The following is a 19,930-nucleotide window of genomic DNA, read 5'->3' on the forward strand; positions in this document are numbered from 1 at the left end:
TCGCTGTTGGTGAAAACATTTGATATTTCTATATACGGGAATTGGCAACGCGCCGCGAGTAATGAGTATAATGGGCGGGGGCCACTACGAATGTATTGCGGGACAATACGTTGAGAATGTGGGTTTCGAGGGAGGCGTGCCAGAGATAAATCCCTGCAGTCGCGCTATCCTCCGTGTCCTCGGTGGGTCTGATGGATAGAGCGTCTGCCATGTAAGCAGGAGATCCCGGGTTCGAGCCCCGTTCAGGGCACACATTTTCATCTGTCCCCGTTGACGTATGTCAACGCCTGTATGCAGCTAAGGGTGTTCATTTCATTGTAATTTGATATTTAACTTCAGATTGTTAACGAAGTACGTAAAATCAGATTAGGTGCTGGGTTCGCATCCCTGTCAAGCTTAACATGATGGCGTTTCAATTTTAAACACGAGTATACCCTGTTCCTTGTGAATGACACCATATTAAACGTTGTTGGGGGTACTTTCCAGGAAGGTAACTTATGACAGGATTCCTAGTTCAGTACAAACATTTCCGTCATTTATTTTCAGGATCTGAATTGATAACTGATACTGGTGCAAACGTCTATACTTCACGTCTCTTTATGCCTAGTGATCGGGTCTCAACAAGGCACAAACAAAGCTTAGCTTAGTTAGCAATGGCTATAGGTGCTGGGTTAGAATACAGGTCCAGAACGACGACGTTGGTCATGTCATTTAAAGTTCAAATTTGTATACACGTAGCTGTTTATGTGTTACAAGAACAATGATATTACTGGTGATTCGCTGTTAATGTTGAGATTTCCGTAGAGTGCTTGTTGCCGTTAATTGCATTTTTTTACTGGTTCGTTCAATATCCAGTTTGTAGAGCCACTCGCCGTTGAGCGACGCTCAGCACGTGGATGGAAAACCTTTTCGAGAGCGAAAAAGTTTTTTCCAATTGCCGTACAGCTTTGTAGCTCCATATACTGTCTCATGTATTTAATTTTGACTAAGGATTACTGTACGACATATGTAAAATAATCCGTTTTCTCAGAACTTTTGGAATGTCACTTCTAGCAATTAAGGTTAGTTTATGAGTGTTACGGGGTGTCTCATCGCTAAGAACATGTTTTCTATTATGTTTTGTATGACGACCTTTGGTCTCTCATAGTCTCTTCCGGTACCCATAGTGTGTAGTCAAAGGACTGTACCCCAAAGGGTTTTTGGTGTTTAGAGGACCTGCAACACTGCTATGTTATGTACACTTGACAGCAAAAATGTGGGTCACTGCCGAATACAACTAACGTATTTCTTTGAGTGGATCTGTTGACGCCCTTCACAAGACTGCGCGACTTCAAGAACTTTGGCCCACTTTAGAGCATCACAGTATTACATATTTTACTTAGGTCGTAACTTCGCTAGACTTGCTGTCATTGGAGGACGAGCAAGAAGATACATATCGAGTGTCGGTGAAGTCTGCAGGCCATAGCATACATCTTCATTATTAATTGTAATCGGCCTTCGATGTATTTAAAGATTATCGATATCGCAATTTATCGACGGAAAAGTATCGACGGAAAAGTAATCACGCTGAGGCTTATGTAAAAGAAAAGCTGCATATTCTTAATGTACTGGCAATATCACAGCTGTTTAAGTATTTATTTATTATTACGTATTCTGTACATCAACAAGCTAGCAGCCTGCTTATCCCTCTTACAGTAAGAATTAAAGAAAAAAGATGCACATTCACGCTCTTACGAATCAGTTCTAGCATAGCATAACATAGAACCGCTGATACCTTCGTAATAGCAAGTCCTATGCGGTCATGTCGAATGACGCCGGGTAAGTATTAGCTACTGCTTGCCTCCAAGCTGTGTGTTCTAGTATGATAAAAAAATTATTACTATTAAATATATCTCAATTCTTTCAATTTAAATCTGTATTTCATACTAGAATGCCGTGTTCCCAGTCTGGCACAGCTTTGCCACAGGACACACGAAAGCGGTCGAAGACGTCCGTCTTCTGGTCGGCTCCTGATCGTTGTCAGGAGGAGGCTAGTTTTTGATTACGCAAAGACTTCTATTGTTTGGAAGAGAACAACCCGGATTTCTTTACGTAATCAGTATGAATTTTATACTTACCTAAGGGACCTTTAACAATGAATAGTAAAAAAAATTGCATTTGCAAATGAAATCATTAATAAATGGGGCAGCTATGATTTGTATAGAAGACAAGGAGCGGCCTTCTATTTACGACCAGGATGCCGCAGTATTCTCTGCTGTAGTAAGGGCTGTGACATTTATAAAAATAATATGGCATGGAGGATAAGAAAGTATAAAGGAAAAGAACAGAATAAGAAGTCTGGTAAACACTAAATATATTCAAACAATTCTCACTAGCAAATTAGGGCTTATTTATAAACAATATAACTTACATAAGTACTTTTCTAACAGTATGGTGCGATCAGATTTCAGTCTGTCTTGTGCAGTCTCCTCGGTTCACGTTTTTGTCACAAATTACAGTCATTACTTTTCTCCTTTCGTTAAAGACAATTCTTGCACTGTTCAACACCTCCGATAACAATAGCTTGCTGATTTACAGTTTCGAACATAAATTACTTTAATTTTATTAATTAATAATGTTGTCCGCACGCTGGCAAGACCGCTCACTTTAACTTAAAGTCGACCTCCTTTACGTTTTCACATTACAAGCAGCAGTACATTAAAATCTGAAGATCTACAAAAGTTTTTTTTTTACTGTCATCTTTTATTTAGATCGAAGCGGAACGACAGTTCAGCTTCTGTTAAAATGTTTCTTTGACTGCGCAATCGATGTATTAGCGTCCGCGCTAGACGCGCATCTTTACAGTTATGTAAATTATACAAACAAATGTCTTTCAAAGAATATGTCTCATCTTGTAAGTTGATCATTTAATATACAGATAGATGAATGCCTTTCCAAGAGTACTCAAAGCTTTCATAGGACGGAAATACCAATAATATTACAGTGTGAACATCATGTACGCCATCGGTCCGCCTGATCGCTGCAATCAGGGACTCCATTGTGAATCGGAGTAACGTCTGCCAAGTCTGTTTTAGATTTGCTGCACCTTACGGGCAACAACGGCCGCTACTAGGAGATCTGGCCGTTACGTCATAATCACCACTCACGGAGTTCAACTCCACAGTCTGATCATGTCGCTGTTCCGAAGATCTGGAGGTATTTCTGTTCCACCAGGATGAGGACAACAGCGTTCCTGACACTCCACGGCTACACGGAAATCGTCAGTGATGTACGAAGTTCGACGTAAGGGTTGAGCGGGAGGAAACGGTGTACTTAGAAAGTCGGCGTTACTCACTGGCTGTACTGCGACGCCGCGGCAGGGCCAGGGGGCCACCACAAGCGGGGAACCGCCAGTGCAGCAGCCGGCTGGAATAAAGTGTGCGGTGTCAGCTGCCGTGAGCTGAGTGAAGGCTGCTTACGACGCGATTCCTCAGCGAGCACTGACAGACGAGGCCAACCACTAGCCAAGACGCTACCTATATGTTATGGAAATAAAAGAACTAATTCTGTATCTTCTTCCATTGCGCCTGTGACGGAACCAGCTTTACTTATGCCGTCCCAATAGTCGCCTCCTCCACGCTCTCTCTCGTACCGAGAAAACACTAGTCTGATTATATGCAGCAGCTTTTCTTCCACAATTTTGGTGACCTCTGTTTGCACTGTCATATGTCCATCTCCATATCTGAATCCTCTTTATAAGCCCCGTCGTCTTTTACCCCAGTACTAAAGCAGCTGTCAGCACCACCGAGCTGGCCGATTTCCATATTCGTTATTGCTCAGCGAGGGTTCCTCGTCCGACATTTTGAGTGCATTGTGGGCTGAACTATTTGGTTCTCTCTTGCTTTAGGCTGCAAAAAACTGGGGCCATAGGCGCCGAAGTCAAAACTACTTGGGACTGACGTATAGTCGTTCTTGATTGTCTTTATAGAACACAAACTAATAGACAGCTGAAAAAAGGCATGTGGAGAAAGGGCTAAGAAGACACCATACAGAAATGCAGGCCCAAAACTAAAAATTAAATGGCCTTCGCCATATTACTCTGGCGGATAAAACGTAAAAGGCGGTCGACAGCCCGCGCGTCATTTGCTAAACCGGATGGTAACTCTCACGGCAAACCCAAGCGGGAACGTAGACGGTTAAAAAGCGGGCGGTCCGTCAGCAAGTGGCGGACAGTGAAAACTGGGCGCAGTGTGTACAAAAAGGTGGGGTAGCGCCACTTATCAAATGACGATGGCTAAAAAGGCAGTGCCCAATATTCAGCCCACTTAAAATGACCTCTTCCCGGTGGGAGGGTCGGGAGGTGGTCATCCAAGCCACTGGGAGAGGCTCAATGGCAATGCCAAAGGGACACCACCTCCTGATGGAGAGCAACACAGATCATCGGAGGGAGTATAGGAACTCATGGGCTGAGGTACAAGGACATGATCAGGAACCTACAAAAAACAAGAGGGATGAGCAAGTGACAGTGTAACAGGTCCAGGGAAACTGAGTGATGGGCGGTGTACAGCGCACATAGACTTTGAAGAGCGCAGGGCGAGTCTGAGCAGACGACACAATTGAAAATGCTGTCGCCGGATGTTCTCCATGGCCTGATACAAAGCGAAGAGCTCGGCTGGAAATACTGAGGAGTGTGCTGGAAGCCAGTATCGACAGACATGGGTGCCAATGACGAAGGCACACCCCACCCTACTGGCAGTCCAAGAGCCATTAGTGTATACAAAGTTACTATACTGAAATGCCATGCTAAGTCGTGAAACTGAAGGCGATAGACCGAGGCTGGGGTAGTGTCCTTAGGAAGCGAGTGAAGACCAAAGTTAATACGGGCTGCTTCACACGACCTGCAACTTCCCCAGTGGGTGTGAACCCTTCACCACCTTGGCTTCGTGAAGTTAAGACGCCGTAGCAAGTTGAGAAAGCGGACTCCAGGAGGTAACAGAGGAGGGATGCGCCCATACTGGCGATCAAAGGAATCATCGACGAAGGAAGCATAGGATGGGTGTCCACGCATGGCAGACAAACGGCATGCATACCTACTGAGGAGAAAGTCACAGCTGCAGGACAGTGGTAGCTCAGCAGCTTCATCATACAGACACTCAACCAGTATAGTGTGAAAGGCGTCCATTGACAAACGGATACCACGATGGTGGATAGTATTGAGACGGCGTAAGAGGGATAGACATGAAGATGCATAAACAAAGTCCGTTTCGAAAGGACAAGGAACTGGTACAAACGGAGGAGGTGGACCGATGAGCACCCCAGGAAGTACCATTGAGGACACATACGTCAATGAGAAACCGCGAGCTGACAGGTAAGACACATGGGAGGTCCAAGGTAGTTTCTCATCGAGCACGAGTCCCAGGAATTTCGTAGTTTCAATGAACGGAAGGGCAACAGGCCAAAGACGTAGAGATGGTGGGAGAAACCATTTGTGCCACCAAAACTTCATACAGGCGGTTTTGTAAGTGGAAAAACGAAAACCATTATTGATGCTCCAGGAATAAAGACGATCAAGACTTCGCTGTAGACGACGCTCAGTGAGACACGTCCGTGGAGAACTGCAATAGATGGCAAAATCGTCAATAAAAAATGGAGCCAGAGATGTCCGGCTGGAGATAGGCCATTATACTGTTAATAGCGATAGCAGAGGACGACGCTCAGGGCGGAAACTTGAGGTACACTGTTTTCCTGGATGAAGGTGTCCGACAAAGTAGAACCCACACGCACCTTGAAAACTCTACCTTTTAAAAATGCCTGAAGGATACAGTGCAGGCAGCCACAGAAGTCCATGTGTGAAGAGTATGGAGGATTCCGGGTCTCCAGCAGGTGTCTTAGGCCTTCTCCACACCAATCTTGTTCCACAGAAAACTATTCATGACAGGGTGGACAAAGTAAGGAATTGGCCAACTGCAGAACACCGCTCTCGAAATCCGCACTGTGTATTACTAAACTGTGAGACTCGAGCCACCATACTAGCTAGGAATGAATCGTACGTTCCATCACTTTGCAAACGCAGCTGATAGAAATTTGGCGATAGCTGGAAGGAAGGTATTTGTCCCTACCAGGCTTAGGTACTGGTATGACGGTGGCTTAACGCCAGCGTCTGTGAAATGTGCCCTCATCCCAGATGCGGTTGTATGTGTTGCCCCTAAGAGAAAGGTGGTGCAACATCTGAACGTTGATGGCGTCTGGGCCTGGGGGCAGACGATTGGGATGAACTAACAGCATGATCTAGCTCCCGCAGTGAAGGCAGCATTGTAGCACTCACGGTTTTGGGAAGAGAGGCGCATCGCCCAAGCCGCCTCTGCTCGTTTCCGATGGAGGAAGGCAGGATGATAGTGACAAGAGCTCAAAACTTCCGGAAGATGAAGCCCTTGTGGACCCTATTGCTATCTCCAACATCTTGGGCCGCCGTCTGCTACTGTCAGACAGCTCTCTGGGACCAAGATCCAATCCCCAATTTCCGGATTGAGGTTGGTCCACACAACAGAGAAAGGGGGCGGAACTGTTACAATAACTTGTGAATGAAATCCAGCTATCTCTTGCTATCCCGAAGAAGGTAACAACGCATTGCACGCATATGTTTATAATGAATGCAGTTTGCCACCGTAGAATGGCGCTTAAAAACTCGGAGAGCACGATTTCGTGCGTGAATTGCGTCACGGCATGCCTCAGTCCACCAATGGAGTGGGACACGACGTCGTGAAGTAGTGCGAGGAATGGAGCGTTCTGCAGCAGTAAGGATAGTTTAAGTGAGATTCCACCTCGTCATCACAACTGGGGATATCCTGTTCTTTGAAGATCGCCAGGGAGGAGTGAAGCTGCCAGTCAGCCTTAGTAAGCCGCCATTTGGTCGTGACATGGATGAGGTAGCAGTCAGCTAATGGAAAGCACACAGGAAACGGCCACGCGAGTAGGTGTCGAAGAACGGAACACTCAAGACGATGGGCCAGCTGGGCAGTGCAACAGGGTAGGTCGAAATGAGAAGAGATGTGCGACGAGCCGGAAAGGAAAGTGGGTGCTCCAGTGTTAAGGCAGAAGTTGGTTAAGAAGGTCAGCCTCTCAGACAGATTCTGGAAGAACCCTGAAGAGGATGATGAGCATTAAAGTCATAGACTAGCGGAGAGGTAGCTGTCCAATAAGCCTAATGAAGTTTGCCCTGGGGACAGCAAATGACAGAGGAACAAAAAAGGTACAGAGAGGAAAAGTCAGTTGTGGAAGGAAAAGGCGAATTTAGCAGCTTGAAGATGCATAGTCAGGGAGATGGGTTGACTGTGAAGGTCATCTTGTATGACCAGCATGAGGCACCCATAAGATGGAATGCCGACCTCAGGGGAAGGTCAAAACGAATCGGTAAGAAATGTGAAAGCTCGAAGCGGTCATGAGGGCGCAAATTCGTTTCCTGAGAGCAGAGGCAAGGGGACGTTGCGAAGCTAAACGCAGCTGTTAATCTTCGTGGGACCGGAGGCCGCGTACGTTCCATTGGATGGGATTCGTTATCAGGAGATGCAGGGGTGTCACCTCAGCGGCTGGTGAAGGAGAACAACATTCGCCCGCTTGGTGGACTACTTCGAGCCTTTCCAGTTAGAGGAAGACTCGGGTGTTGTTTGGCTGGAGGGACGCATCAAATCTTCACGAGAGTGGTACTACTGACCTTCCCGGCCTACTGGTTGTGTACCTGGTGGCTTCACCCCTTGAGGCTAGAGTTTGACGGCCTGTTCCACAGCTGGAGGGGAGGATGGCGATGCTACCATGACACTGGGCTATTTCACAGCCTCAGAGCGGAATTGGAGGTCACATACCTGCGTGGCCATGTCCTTCATGGAGCAAGGGGTAACAAGAACAGAACTATAGGTACCAGACAGGAGAAAGCAGGCTTTGCGACTAGCCAGTAAATTGCGAGCGACTAGGTAAGGCACTTTTTGGCCGCCATTGCAATTGATACAGCGGGGAGAAGGAGGTGGACAATCGCCCTCATGCACATCCCTACCACAGATCACACATTTAGCTGCCCGTCAAGATGTTCTGGTGTGGTTGAAACGATGACACTGGTAGCATCCCATCGGGTTCGGAATGTATGGCCGGACTGTGATTATTTCATAGCCTGCTTTAATCTTTGGTGAGAGCACCACTCCATCAAAGGTGAAGAAAATTAGTGCAGGTGGTCATTACATGATGAACGGCCATGAGATCCTGATCAGAGAGGTACGATTGTATTTCGTCCTCGGTTAGACCGTCGAGGAGCGGCAATTGCATGAACACCTTTCTGAATAATAAATGGGTAAACCGTGGCGAAGAACTGACCATCTTCAGTATGCCAGCCCATGAGAAATGTTGATGCAGCGGGAAGGGTCTGGGAATCATTACCCTCATTACGTTTACGTTTCGTAGACGTTGATTGGGAAGATGATTGCATAATCGCGAGAAAATCCACCATGGTTGCCAGCATCTCCGATGGCACACTCCTTCCAACTGTGGGCCCCTTCAAAAGGGGGCGCATCCGCCTTAGATGATTGTTCACACCTCAGGTCACCTCCCGAACATCTGACAGAGGGACCAACCGGCAATTTGCAGTTGCAGCTCAGGCAATCACCCGTCCCTGGGCCTGGCCTGCCCTGTACCACGGGGTACGTGAGAACCCTGCCTTTCGACCTGGGGCTGGGAATTTCTCGTTACCCAGTCACCTGTTACGCATGAGACGCATAGGCCGGCCTTCGGGAGCGCACAGCGAGGAAGAAAAAGAGGAACCTCAAACGCCGAAACGGAGGAATGAGAGAAGGGTAACGAAGAAAGGAAAAGGGAGCGAAAAACAAAGGTGAGATTTCTTACGTCAGCGACAGAATGCAGAACATTCCGAGTAACATCCCAGACATGTTCCCCAAGGGAGGGGGAAAAAAGAATACCAAGGTTTTATATGCAGCACAGAATGGAAAAAAATGCTGCAAAGGCTGAGGCCTCGTGGTAGCCAAGCACGAACCTGCAAAAGAGTGGTGCGCCCCCTGGGGCGGTGGGGGGTGGGGTTGTGTGGGGGTAGCTGCTGTATTTGTGTCTGGCGCTACCCTAGGTTGCCCCATTGTATACTAAATTAATTTTACTGTCGTACCCATAGTGATTGAAGGAGTAGGAATATTTCGAGTTGTGGTTATCATGTGGTGATTACTGTGACATCTTGCATCTCTTCTGTGGCAGTACATATTTCGGGAAGAAAAAAAATTTAAGATAATTCGTAGAAGTCCAGAGCGTTCTAGGTTTATTTAGAATATTAACGAATATTCCAAATGTTCTAATGTACTCTGTAAATTAGTGTCCTAGAATATCATGTAGCATTATTTAAACATTCGGATACGTTGCAATGCTCCAAAATGTTACTGTTTCAAAATGTTTGGACCTTTCTACAATGATCCAGAATATCTAGACGTTTCTGTAACGAACTGGAATATTTTCGAGCGGTTCTGATTGTTCTTGGTGTTCTGTGAATGTATGGTTATGTGCCTGACAGTACCTAATGTGAAATAAGGAACAAATGAGTATTTTTACTCTTCAGACCACTGAAGTGAACAATCGACAATGTGTCGCGTCCGTGGGTATTGCAAGGGATTGAGCAACACGGTTCGTGAAAGGGATTTAGCGGGTTGACCTAAGTGAGAGGCAGACTTTTTGATCTGGCTAAGATGTGGAAATCCCCGGTGTGAAGGTACAAAGCTAGGGGCGGGTGAAATTAAAATCTTGTTAACTTTAACAAGTTGCAGTTTATTCCGAAGAATTACAGCTCACCCTAACTGCGTGGTGACTGCATTCACAGGAAGGCCAAGTCTAATATAGAGACGGTGACTGACTCCACCGTTCCGACTGCCTACTAGAAGCTCTGCAGTACTTCCTAGCGCCATACGTCAGAGTCCCGCCGCTACGCCCTAACGCTCTTCAGCGACTATCTCCGGCTGCCTGCCTACAGCCCGTTCCTCAGCCCAAGTCGGCTGCTGCTATCACGCTGCCTACTGTCGCTACCTGGAGCCTAACATCGAGAGACGCCGGAGCGGCGATCTCCCGAGTTTTGTTAGCTCTGCCCCTCTGACCCCGCCAGCACTTGGCATGACGTAGCGTCGAAAACAACTCACCCTTGTTGAACAATAACAACAACAACACTTAAACGTTACCAGAGGCTGGGTGGAGGGACAGAGGCGCCTCTCGCAATACGGTCACGCACAGCGCCCTGGGCCCTTCATTGGCTCCTCATGACGTACTGCGGTCCCCAACAAGGGCCCTCTTTCTTTCTCTCTCCGATCCCAGACTTCTCTCTCTAAACAGAAGTTCTCCGCTGATATTTTTAATTGCCTACTTGTCACGAGTCCCTACACAGAGCTGCTTTTGTCTCGTTAAGGAGTCTGTTTCTTTTCTTATCACGCGTAGCTGCCCGACAGTTTGGTCTGTGTTCCTTTATGACCCCTCTCTGCCACGCCCAGCATTTAGCTTACACCTTAACTCACCTAGTGTTTACGGACTATTTCCGTCGTACTGCCTGAGAAAGACTATATTTAGACTTTGCTTGTTACTGCGGTTGCAACAAGTATCTTCGTAGAAATAATTTTCATAAGAATCGTATTTCGCGAATTTCTCGAGTAATCTTATGTTCTCTGGGAACTAATGAAACAACCAAGCGAAGCTCTTCTTTAGAAGTTGGTGTAAGAAAGACAATACATTTTATTTTCAAGGTGAGAGATCTCATCAGCAGTAAGTGGCACGTTTACCCAAAATGGAAAAGAGATGTAGCCAATTTTGTGACATATTTCAAGTTTCCAAACAGGAGCAAATTATTTGTTGCGTTTTCATCGGTTTTTGGAGTTCCACAGTGCGTGTTGATAGTCCTTTGCTTGTATAGTGTAGTGTAGTTTTCCACTATCTTCAGTATGGATAGGGACTGAGTGCAGATGCGAGCTGAGTTAGTGACACTTCGCTCTCAGCTCCAGACTTACCACCCACTCGACCACGTTTGAGGAGTCAATTTTAGTGCGAGTGGTAACATCACGTCTTGGCAGGCAGCGGAAGACTCCCAGGGGCCGCACCGTAGGCCTCGCTGGTTTGCCTGTGAGCCACAGACGGCACCTGAAACATGCCTGTCAGCGTCCTCAGACAGATGCAATTGCTTGTCTTGTTTCAGAGGAAACCCTTCGGCCCCCAAGATCTGGGCAGACACTCCAGGTGGAAGACATACTTGGGAGCTCCAATGTTAGGCGCATTATGGGGCCCCTAAGGAACATTGCACATTGGCTTTCTTCCCATCCTTGGCAGCACTCATGTGCATACCGGTTTGAATCATTCCAGATGTGGAACGGGCCTTCCTAGGGCCATGAAGAGCACAGGGTGCAGCCAGCTGCAACTAGTGGGTCAAGTCAGTACAATTGATGTGGGTCACTGGATTGTAAGAGGTTCTCCCTGGTTTACAGCAGCTATCAGAAGTGGTAAGGACTAGTAGCCTTGCTTGTGAGGCGGAAACAGAGCTCACCATTGTACCAGAGATCCGCAGTCGGTCCTGTCGATTACGCTACAGTGCCGAATGGAGGGTCTGAATCAGAAGGTCAGTCGGTTCTGCGACAGTCTAGGCTGCATATTCCTCGCCTTACACCGTACGGTGGTAGCGTTTCGGGTTTCATCGAATAAGCCAGGAGTCCACTACAAGCAGGTGGCGACTACGCGGTAGCAGGGGCTGTGTGGAGTGGACTGGGCGGTTTTTTAGGTTACAGGATCTCGGGAAAATGAAAACAGGGTTTTAGTCATAAATGGTGCAGGCCAAACAAAAGAAGAACATACATACAGGAAAAATTGGTGTAACAATTGTAAATTGTAGGTGTGTTGGTTAAGTACCAGAGCTCCAAAGGCTAATAGAAAACATCAATGCTCAAATAGTTATAGACACAGAAAGCTGGCTAAAGCAGGGTTAAGTTCAGCCGAAATTTTTATGGAACACCTAACTCTGTTCAGAAATGATATGCTAAATACAGATGGCGGTGGCGTTTGTTGCTTTTAGAAGTACCTCTACTTTGTCCCAAAACTGAAGTACATAGTTCCCGTGATTTGGCATGGGTAGCGGTCATACTTGGCCATCGCAATAAAATAATTTTCTGATCTGGGTTGGGACGTCGCTAAAAGCATCCAGATGCTGGAAGGTTCGAAGCACACTTCAGTTTACTTTAGACCTTATAATTGTATGTGCCGGGTACGAGATTGTAATTGAGTCACCACCAACTATATGTTGTCGTACCTCCGGATTTAAACATCCGAGCCCGCATCTCGTGGTCGTGCGGTAGCGTTCTCGCTTCCCACGCCCGGGTTCCCGGGTTCGATTCCCGGCGGGGTCAGGGATTTTCTCTGCCTCGTGATGGCTGGGTGTTGTGTGCTGTCCTTAGTTTAGTTAGGTTTAAGTAGCTCTAAGTTACAGGGGACTGATGACCATAGATGTTAAGTCCCATAGTGCTCAGAGCCATTTGAACCATTTTTGAAACATCCGAAATTGTGCTAAACGCATTCTCTGAAAATCGTTTGCAGCCATTAGTAAAATTTTGTGACACCCGCTTGACCTCTTTGCAACAACTAATCCTAAGACAATAACGAGCATCAAAACGTATACAGGGATTAGTGAGCACAGGGTTATTGCATCGAGAGTGAATACCATAACTCTCAAATCCACAAAAAATAAACTAAAAATATATGTGTTAAAAAATCTGATAAAAATTCACTTCGTCTTCCTTAGCAACAGAGAGATTTACAGCAAATAAATTAATGAAGGACCTTATGTCTCTGTAGGTACTACTTCAATTGCAGATCAGATGTGGTTCGAATTCACTCTCTAGTCCTTTCAAACTAACAAAGCTGATCCTCCATGGTACAGAAAAAAGGTCAGAACACTGTTGTAACAACGAAAAAGAATGCAAATTTGAAAGAATGCTAAATCCCGAGGATTGGCAATCTTATACAGAAGCTCGAAGTGTAGTATGGACTTCAGTCCGAGATGCTTACAGTAGTTTCATTGTGGAAACTGTCTCGAGACCTGCCAGAAAATCCAAAGATATTCTGGTCATATGTACGTTATGTTAGCATGAGATACAATCGAGGCCTTTTCTGCACAGTAAGAATTGAAACACTACGTATGACAGTGCTGCTAAAGCAGATCTGCTAAACACAGCCTTCCGACATTTCTAAACCAAAGACGACGAAGAAAATATTGCAGAACTGGAGTCAAGAACAGCTGCCACCATGAGTAACTTAGTAGATATCCTGAGCGTAGTGAAGCAACTCAACAACCTGGACTGAAAGGCCTGATTTTGTTAAGTGATTTAAGGACGGAGGTACTGCAGCAGCAGTCTCTGTGAAGAGCCTAATTGGTATAGAATCATAAGCAACCATTTACTCGACGAGAAACAGCTTTTTACTCATATGAAGCGCTGAGTGCTATCGACAAGGAATTTGCAATTATTTACTTAATTACAGGTTTCCAGAAGGCTTTTGACACCGTACTTCTATGCTTATGTAATGTCTCAGGTATGTAACTGGACTGTGACCTCTGAAAGGAAATCACGAATCCATAGTAATATATAGTAATGTATAGCATTCCCCAAGGTAGTGTTATAGAGAAGGAACAGCAGAGGACCTGGAGGCAGGAGAGAGTCTGAACAGCCATCTTAGGCTGCTTACTAGACGATGAACGACAGCGTGATCTGCAAGGTCAACAGAAGCTCCAAACAAATTGCAGTAAGATTTAGAAGAGGTATCTTCATAGTGCGGAAATTGGCTATTAACTCAAGATGAATTTGTGGCCTGTATACATGTTCGATTTATAATGTAGCCGAATTTTAATGGGTTTCTTTCAGCACTCAGGTGAAGACCTCACACTTCTCATTATTTAAATACCTAGGAATTAAAATTATGATCAACTTAAATCGGAAAGAACCTATGGAAAATGAATGTGGAAGGCGAACCGAAGACTTGCGTCCTTCAAATAAAACGCATATCTGCTAAACCTAGTACCTACACTACGATTGTCTGTTCTCATTTGGAGTACTGCTGCACGGTGTGTGATCCTTATCACGTAGGATTAACGGAATACATCGAGAATGTTTGAAGAAGCGCAGCACGTTTCGTATTATCCCGAAATAGGAGAGCCACTGAAATGATACGGCTTAGGATGTGATGTGGACATAATTAAAACTGCTTCTCATTGTGGCAGGACCCTTCCAAAAAATTTCCGTCTCCAACTCTCTCCTCATGCGAAAATAATGATGGTATGTCTCCTAATGTAGGTTAGCCTGAACGTAACAAATTAAGCGAAATCAGAGTTTGCGCAGAAAGAAAGAATTTTGTTTTTCTGTGCACTGTTGCAGAGTGGAATAGAGAATTATTGTGAAGGTGGTTCCATGAACCCTCTGCCAAGCACTATAGTGTGGTATGTAGGGTATACCTTCAGACTAAAAGCGAAATGATTAGCTATCGTAAAATCTCATTCGTGTACGGGACAATGACATGTTACAGCGCTCGGTGAAATATACTGCGCCCCACATCCGGTGCTGTCTGAAAACGGTAAACAAATCGGGGACTGGCAGGAACTTTAATTTCCGCTGTCCCAGCGGCGGCTTTGACCTGCGCGGCCACAAGCAAACTCGAGTTCGCGTGGGAAAGAAAACACCCGACCAGAGTGCTGACTGGTTACATGGCAACCACAGCAGACGCGCTTTGTTCTCCATACCACTACTTGCCACGGCCGCCGCTATATAACTAGCAGCGCAGGTTCTTGTAGCTTCGGTCAGGACGGGCGGAGGACTGATGCTATGTTGGTACTTTCGGTGGTACTACTGAAGCACTAACATTTCTCTCCGCATTTGTCGCGCCATACAGGCATTAACAGCTGTTTTCTTACTCTACTCCCCACATCCACCAATTTTTATGTACATTCGCGTTCGAGACTTTAAAGCTCTTTGAAGAACTGGTAGCAGTAAGACCAATTTGAGGCGTAAAATTGACGGCTCCCAGTTTCTTCTTAGTGATTATGAAAAGAAATCGCTCAAAATGATGAATGTCAAACTTCCCCAGCTCAGGTCTCAAGTTAAGATCACAAAGATAAAAATCCGGTTGTCCAATTGTTAGTAACATCACAATGCTATAAATTAAACTAGTTCCTTAATAAACTTAAATCGGTTTACACATTCAATAATTATTTTGGGGTCAATAACAGTGCTAAGCTAGCGAATATAATTAAGGATATACATATACCAATTAATGCAACGTTAGCATCCTTAGATATAAAAAATCTATACAGCAATGTCCCAATTAAAGAAACTATTAACATCATTAGACGCAAACTCCTCTCGCACAACAAGATTAGTACTGCAGAGTGTACAGAACTAATTGAACTCTTAAATTGTGTCATTTAAGGTAAAAAAAAATTGTAAGCTAAAACAAAATCTATCATCAAAAGGACAGGCTTGGGATGGGTAATAGCCTAGCTGGCACTTTAGCAGACGTTTTTATCAATGATTTATAATGTAAATTTTTTTTCCAAGTATCCACAACTAAAAGATCAAACGATTTTGACACCCTGTGTGCATCTTGTACTTACAGCGATTAGTTCCGAAATAAAGTTTACTTACTTCTTCTGTGTTGGTAAGAAGAGTATACTACATTTATCCCACTGTGAGAAAAGACGGTCAGTGCCTTCATGGAAAAATGTTTCGAGTGCTCACGGTACCATGATTGCACCAAGGCTCTGTCGTCTTCGTCCGAAGGCAATAAATGGCTACAAATGTCTTTCTCTAGGTCTCCAAGAACATTGGCATCACATGGGAGAGATTGGGGCCCTTTTATCCCTTACATATCAGCCATACTTAAAATACCCAGCTAAACGTCTGCAGCATACTCAACCTTCTACATGTCGCCCCTCCCAATTGTTGCGAAGGTTTGACACCACGTCTACAGTTCAGTGGAAACAAGGAATCAACGAAAGCACAGAAGTCAGACTTCACACTTCCCGAAGGATGTCTCATGAAACAGGAAAGTGCAACGTCGCTTACAACGACACTGACAATATAAAATGAAGAGAAATGCGGAAGTTATTTTAGGTAATACTGCCGAATCGTTTGTCAGGTGACTAGAAGTAATATTTTCTTCTTCCACGTATTTGGGAAGTAGTGAAGCGCCGAGAAGTACTTCTAGCTATGTATTCCTCTATATTCTTTTTGTTGTGCGATTGGAGAAGCTAGAGTTTCGCGCAACGATCCTCAAGGATGGTTTCCAATGAGATTTTTTTCCTTTGTCCTGCTGTTACATTATACCTTTCCTCTGAGGGGCCAAGCGAAAGTTTTGGTCTAACGAAGCCTTGTAAGCCGAAACACTATTAACTAAATAAATCAATACCATAGAACATACACAATATAGCACTTTTCATTTATTATGCTGGGCTACCAAAAGGGGACGGTAGAATCAGTTAACTAAGTTTTGCTAGTTCTCATTTTTTTTTCCATTAAATATCAATTTTATTTCGTATACATTTGTTTCGTCATAAATCAACTACCGATAATTACGCAATGCTTAGCCTTCTAAACGTTATCGTTCATTGAAAATGTGTTCTACAACTACTTTCATTGTTAACGTTTGTAAATAACTGGTCTCTTCCTAAGAGAATGATTTTCTAATAAACTTATTAATGTGGTCTTCAACCACAAAAGCAGGGGAGATAATATTTATTTAAACTTGGCGACTTTCTTTTGCTTTGGCGTGGAATGTGTAAAGAGACGAACAGTTAGTAGCAGTCAATCGCGGTTCTACTGGTACACTGCAGTCGGCGGTTAGTATGCTCAAAAGCAGTATTTCGTGCAGCAAAGTATCGCGCAGTAGTGGATGGAAACGTTTCTTTGATAGTTACAGTAACTCGTCTCAGCGAAGTAAGTGCCTCGGATAGAAGGTTTTTTCGGGGCTAAATCTGAGTTCTAATTGACTGAAGAAGAAAGAAACGTGCAGCAAGTATTGCAGCCAAAAAACTTAACACGGAGCATGAGCAACATGCCTAATGTGAGACGAAGATACGATCATCTGTTGACTGCCCCCTGCTTGTCCACCTGTGCCTCAGCTAGAAACTCAAGAACGCTTTTTTTTCCTTCTTAGAGGTGTGAAGCGATGTTCAGATATGTTTGGAAAACTGGGTGTCAATTAGATCTGGACAATATGGTAACATTATCTGTAGTAACTTCTATGACATGGGAAGAAGGAAACGACGTTGCAAGTAATTTTCCTAGGTCAATGATAACGAAACTGTACTTACAGATAGTATAAATGTTCGTGAAGTATTGCACGAAGATAAAGTGACTAAGTAACTTCTTAAACAGAAGTCGTGCGTATTTAATAGTGATCGCTCTTTTATAGTTCATTTTTAATTTTACTATTAGATTCTCGCAATATTTAGAAAAAAAACAGCAAAATTAATAATTGTTATCGTTTCTTTTAAAAATAAATTCAGTATTGTTGGCTGCAAACGTAGAGAAACCAGTTTACTTCCTGTAATGATGAAAAGAAGCAAGCACACTTTAACAATCATTAACAAGATTGCTCTCCAAATTAAAGAATACGGTCGCGAATACTGACTCGGCTGACATGAGTTATTTCTGTAATTCCACACACAATGTTTTTCGGGAAGGAAAATGAAAAGTTAAACTGTCCTGTCCCGGTATTAAACAATGCTATTCTTTTGGGGATGTCTCAGAGTCAAAGTAATTACTGCAGTAAGAAGCTCAGTATGTCAAAAATGATTACAGATAAATTTATTCTGAAGCATTAGTGGGTGTTAAAATAATACAATTATCTTAATAATCAATGTCGACAGTTTTACGTCACAAACATTTTAGTTCCAAACAATTAGGTAATATTACTTCAATTAGACGTCAAATAGGTGGTTTTTATTTATTATGCGGAGCTAATGACCGAGTAGCATAACTTAAATGAAACGAGCTCACCAGATGGTACAAATAAAGGTAACTTTAATTTAGAACAATACTTTAACAAACGCAGAATTAAACAGAGAAGTGTTACACCGGCTAAAGGGTCGCACCAAAATGTGAATGAAGAGGAAGAGACCTCACTTTCGAGGAAACCTGTCGTTCGCACGCCGCAGCCAGGACCTCGCAACCTGCCTGTCATGGCCGGGCCACCTGGCTGGGAATCTCCGAGTCGATATAATATAGCGGCCAGGCTGGGGGCCTCATCTGACGCGCGGGCTTCTCAGCGTAGCGCCGCTTCTTGAATAATGCAGCTCCCGATACGTCACGGCCCGCCCGATGCCGCCTGCGCCCACGCCTCGCCCTGGCAGCCCACATATCGCAGGCGGTGCGTCCGGCATCCTCCTCGCCAGGTAGGAGGTCTCGGGCCACAGATATTATTCGCCCTCGCCCCTCTGTGCTGAGAAGGTAGAAGGCGAGGACGTTCCAGCTCCAGTTGGCGCTCTGGTCCTTTAGATGTCTAACGGTTGTCACAGTCATGATGTCAGCTAACTCAGTCACCAGAACAGTACGTATCTCTGTATCAGTTGATAATGAGGGTATGTACAATGTACAAGATCAATTTAGCCATCCTTAAAGTCCATTAATGCCTGTCACACAGAGATTTACTACTCGCCACGTCATCTCCAGAGGTGGAGTCGCACGTCGACGATGCGGACTTTCCCCTTAGACACACTTTCTTTTTGTAGTTTTAGGGCGCACAACTACAATGGTCATTAGCGCCCAGACTAAGTTAGGAATGCACTGCAAGGCACAAGGTTAAAACAGGAACTAAAAGGGACAACACTATAAAAGACATATTGACAGGCATAGGGTTAAAAAAAACAGCATAATCAAATGTCCTTAGACAGGTTTGTCAAGTGGATAAAACGAAGAACGCGAGCAGCTGCTCCTGGGTCATCCGCTAAAATGGCATCCAGAATACATGGCAGGCCAAGATCAATGCGCAGTGTATTAAAATTCGGACACGACGTTAAAATGTGGCGTACCGTCAGCAATTGCCCACAGGGGCAGAACGGCGCCGTCAGCAGATGGCGATGGCTGAACCGGCAGTGTCCAACTCGTAACCGGGCCAAAACGACCTCCTCCCGCCGAGAAGGGCGTGAGGAGGTCGTCCAAGCCGTGGGAAGAGGTTTGAAGGCCCGAAGTCCTTAAGTGCATCCCAATCGGCATGCCACAGCGATAAAATGCGCTGACAAATGACCCTGCTACAATCTGATGAAGGGACACAACGAGAAGCTGTCCAAGGTTGCAGGACCGCAGCCTTGGCCGTGGCATCTGCAGCTTCCCAGGAATACCGACATGCCCAGGAACCCACATAAAGGTAACTGGAGAAACGTCGTCCGCCAGCTGCTGAAGAGTGTGTTGCATCCGGTGCACGAAAGGGTGAACCGGATATGGATCACTGAGGCTCTGGATGGCGCTCAGGGAATCGGAGCAGATGACGTAAGCAGAATGTCTGTGGCGGCAGATGTAAAGAACAGCGTGGTAGAGGGCAAATAGCTCAGCTGTGAAGACCGAACAATGGCCAAGGAATGGTATTTGAAACTGTGTGCCCCGACAATAAAAGAAAACGCCACACCGTCATTGGTCTTAGAGCCATCTGTATAAATGAAGGTCATATTAATGAACTTCGAACGAAGTTCGACAAAACTGGAGCGGTATACCGAAGCGGGGGTAACCTCCTTTGGGAGTGAGCTGAGGTGAAGGTCAACACGAACCTGAGCCTGGAGCCAAGGTGGCGTTGCGCTCTCGCCCACTCGAAAGGTTCCAGGGAGTGAAAAATCAAGGTGCGGAAGTAGGCGACGAAAGCGAACTCCAGGGGGTAGCAGGGCAGATACATACAACCCGTATTGACGGTC

At 45.1% G+C, this 19,930-nt stretch overlaps 1 protein-coding gene across 1 annotated transcript in view; it reads left to right on the plus strand.

The window, feature by feature from the left end:
• LOC124622738 (protein argonaute-2-like) overlaps positions 1-18,313 on the plus strand; it is a 40,043-nt gene extending 21,730 nt beyond the window's left edge. The window contains exon 4 of the mRNA XM_047148528.1: positions 18,114-18,313. Coding sequence (XP_047004484.1) covers positions 18,114-18,313 — 200 coding nt within the window. The remainder of the gene's footprint in view (positions 1-18,113) is intronic.
• Positions 18,314-19,930: the final 1,617 nt, after the last annotated feature.

This window comes from Schistocerca americana, chromosome 7, assembly GCF_021461395.2.
Source record: "Schistocerca americana isolate TAMUIC-IGC-003095 chromosome 7, iqSchAmer2.1, whole genome shotgun sequence".
NCBI lineage: Eukaryota > Metazoa > Arthropoda > Insecta > Orthoptera > Acrididae > Schistocerca > Schistocerca americana.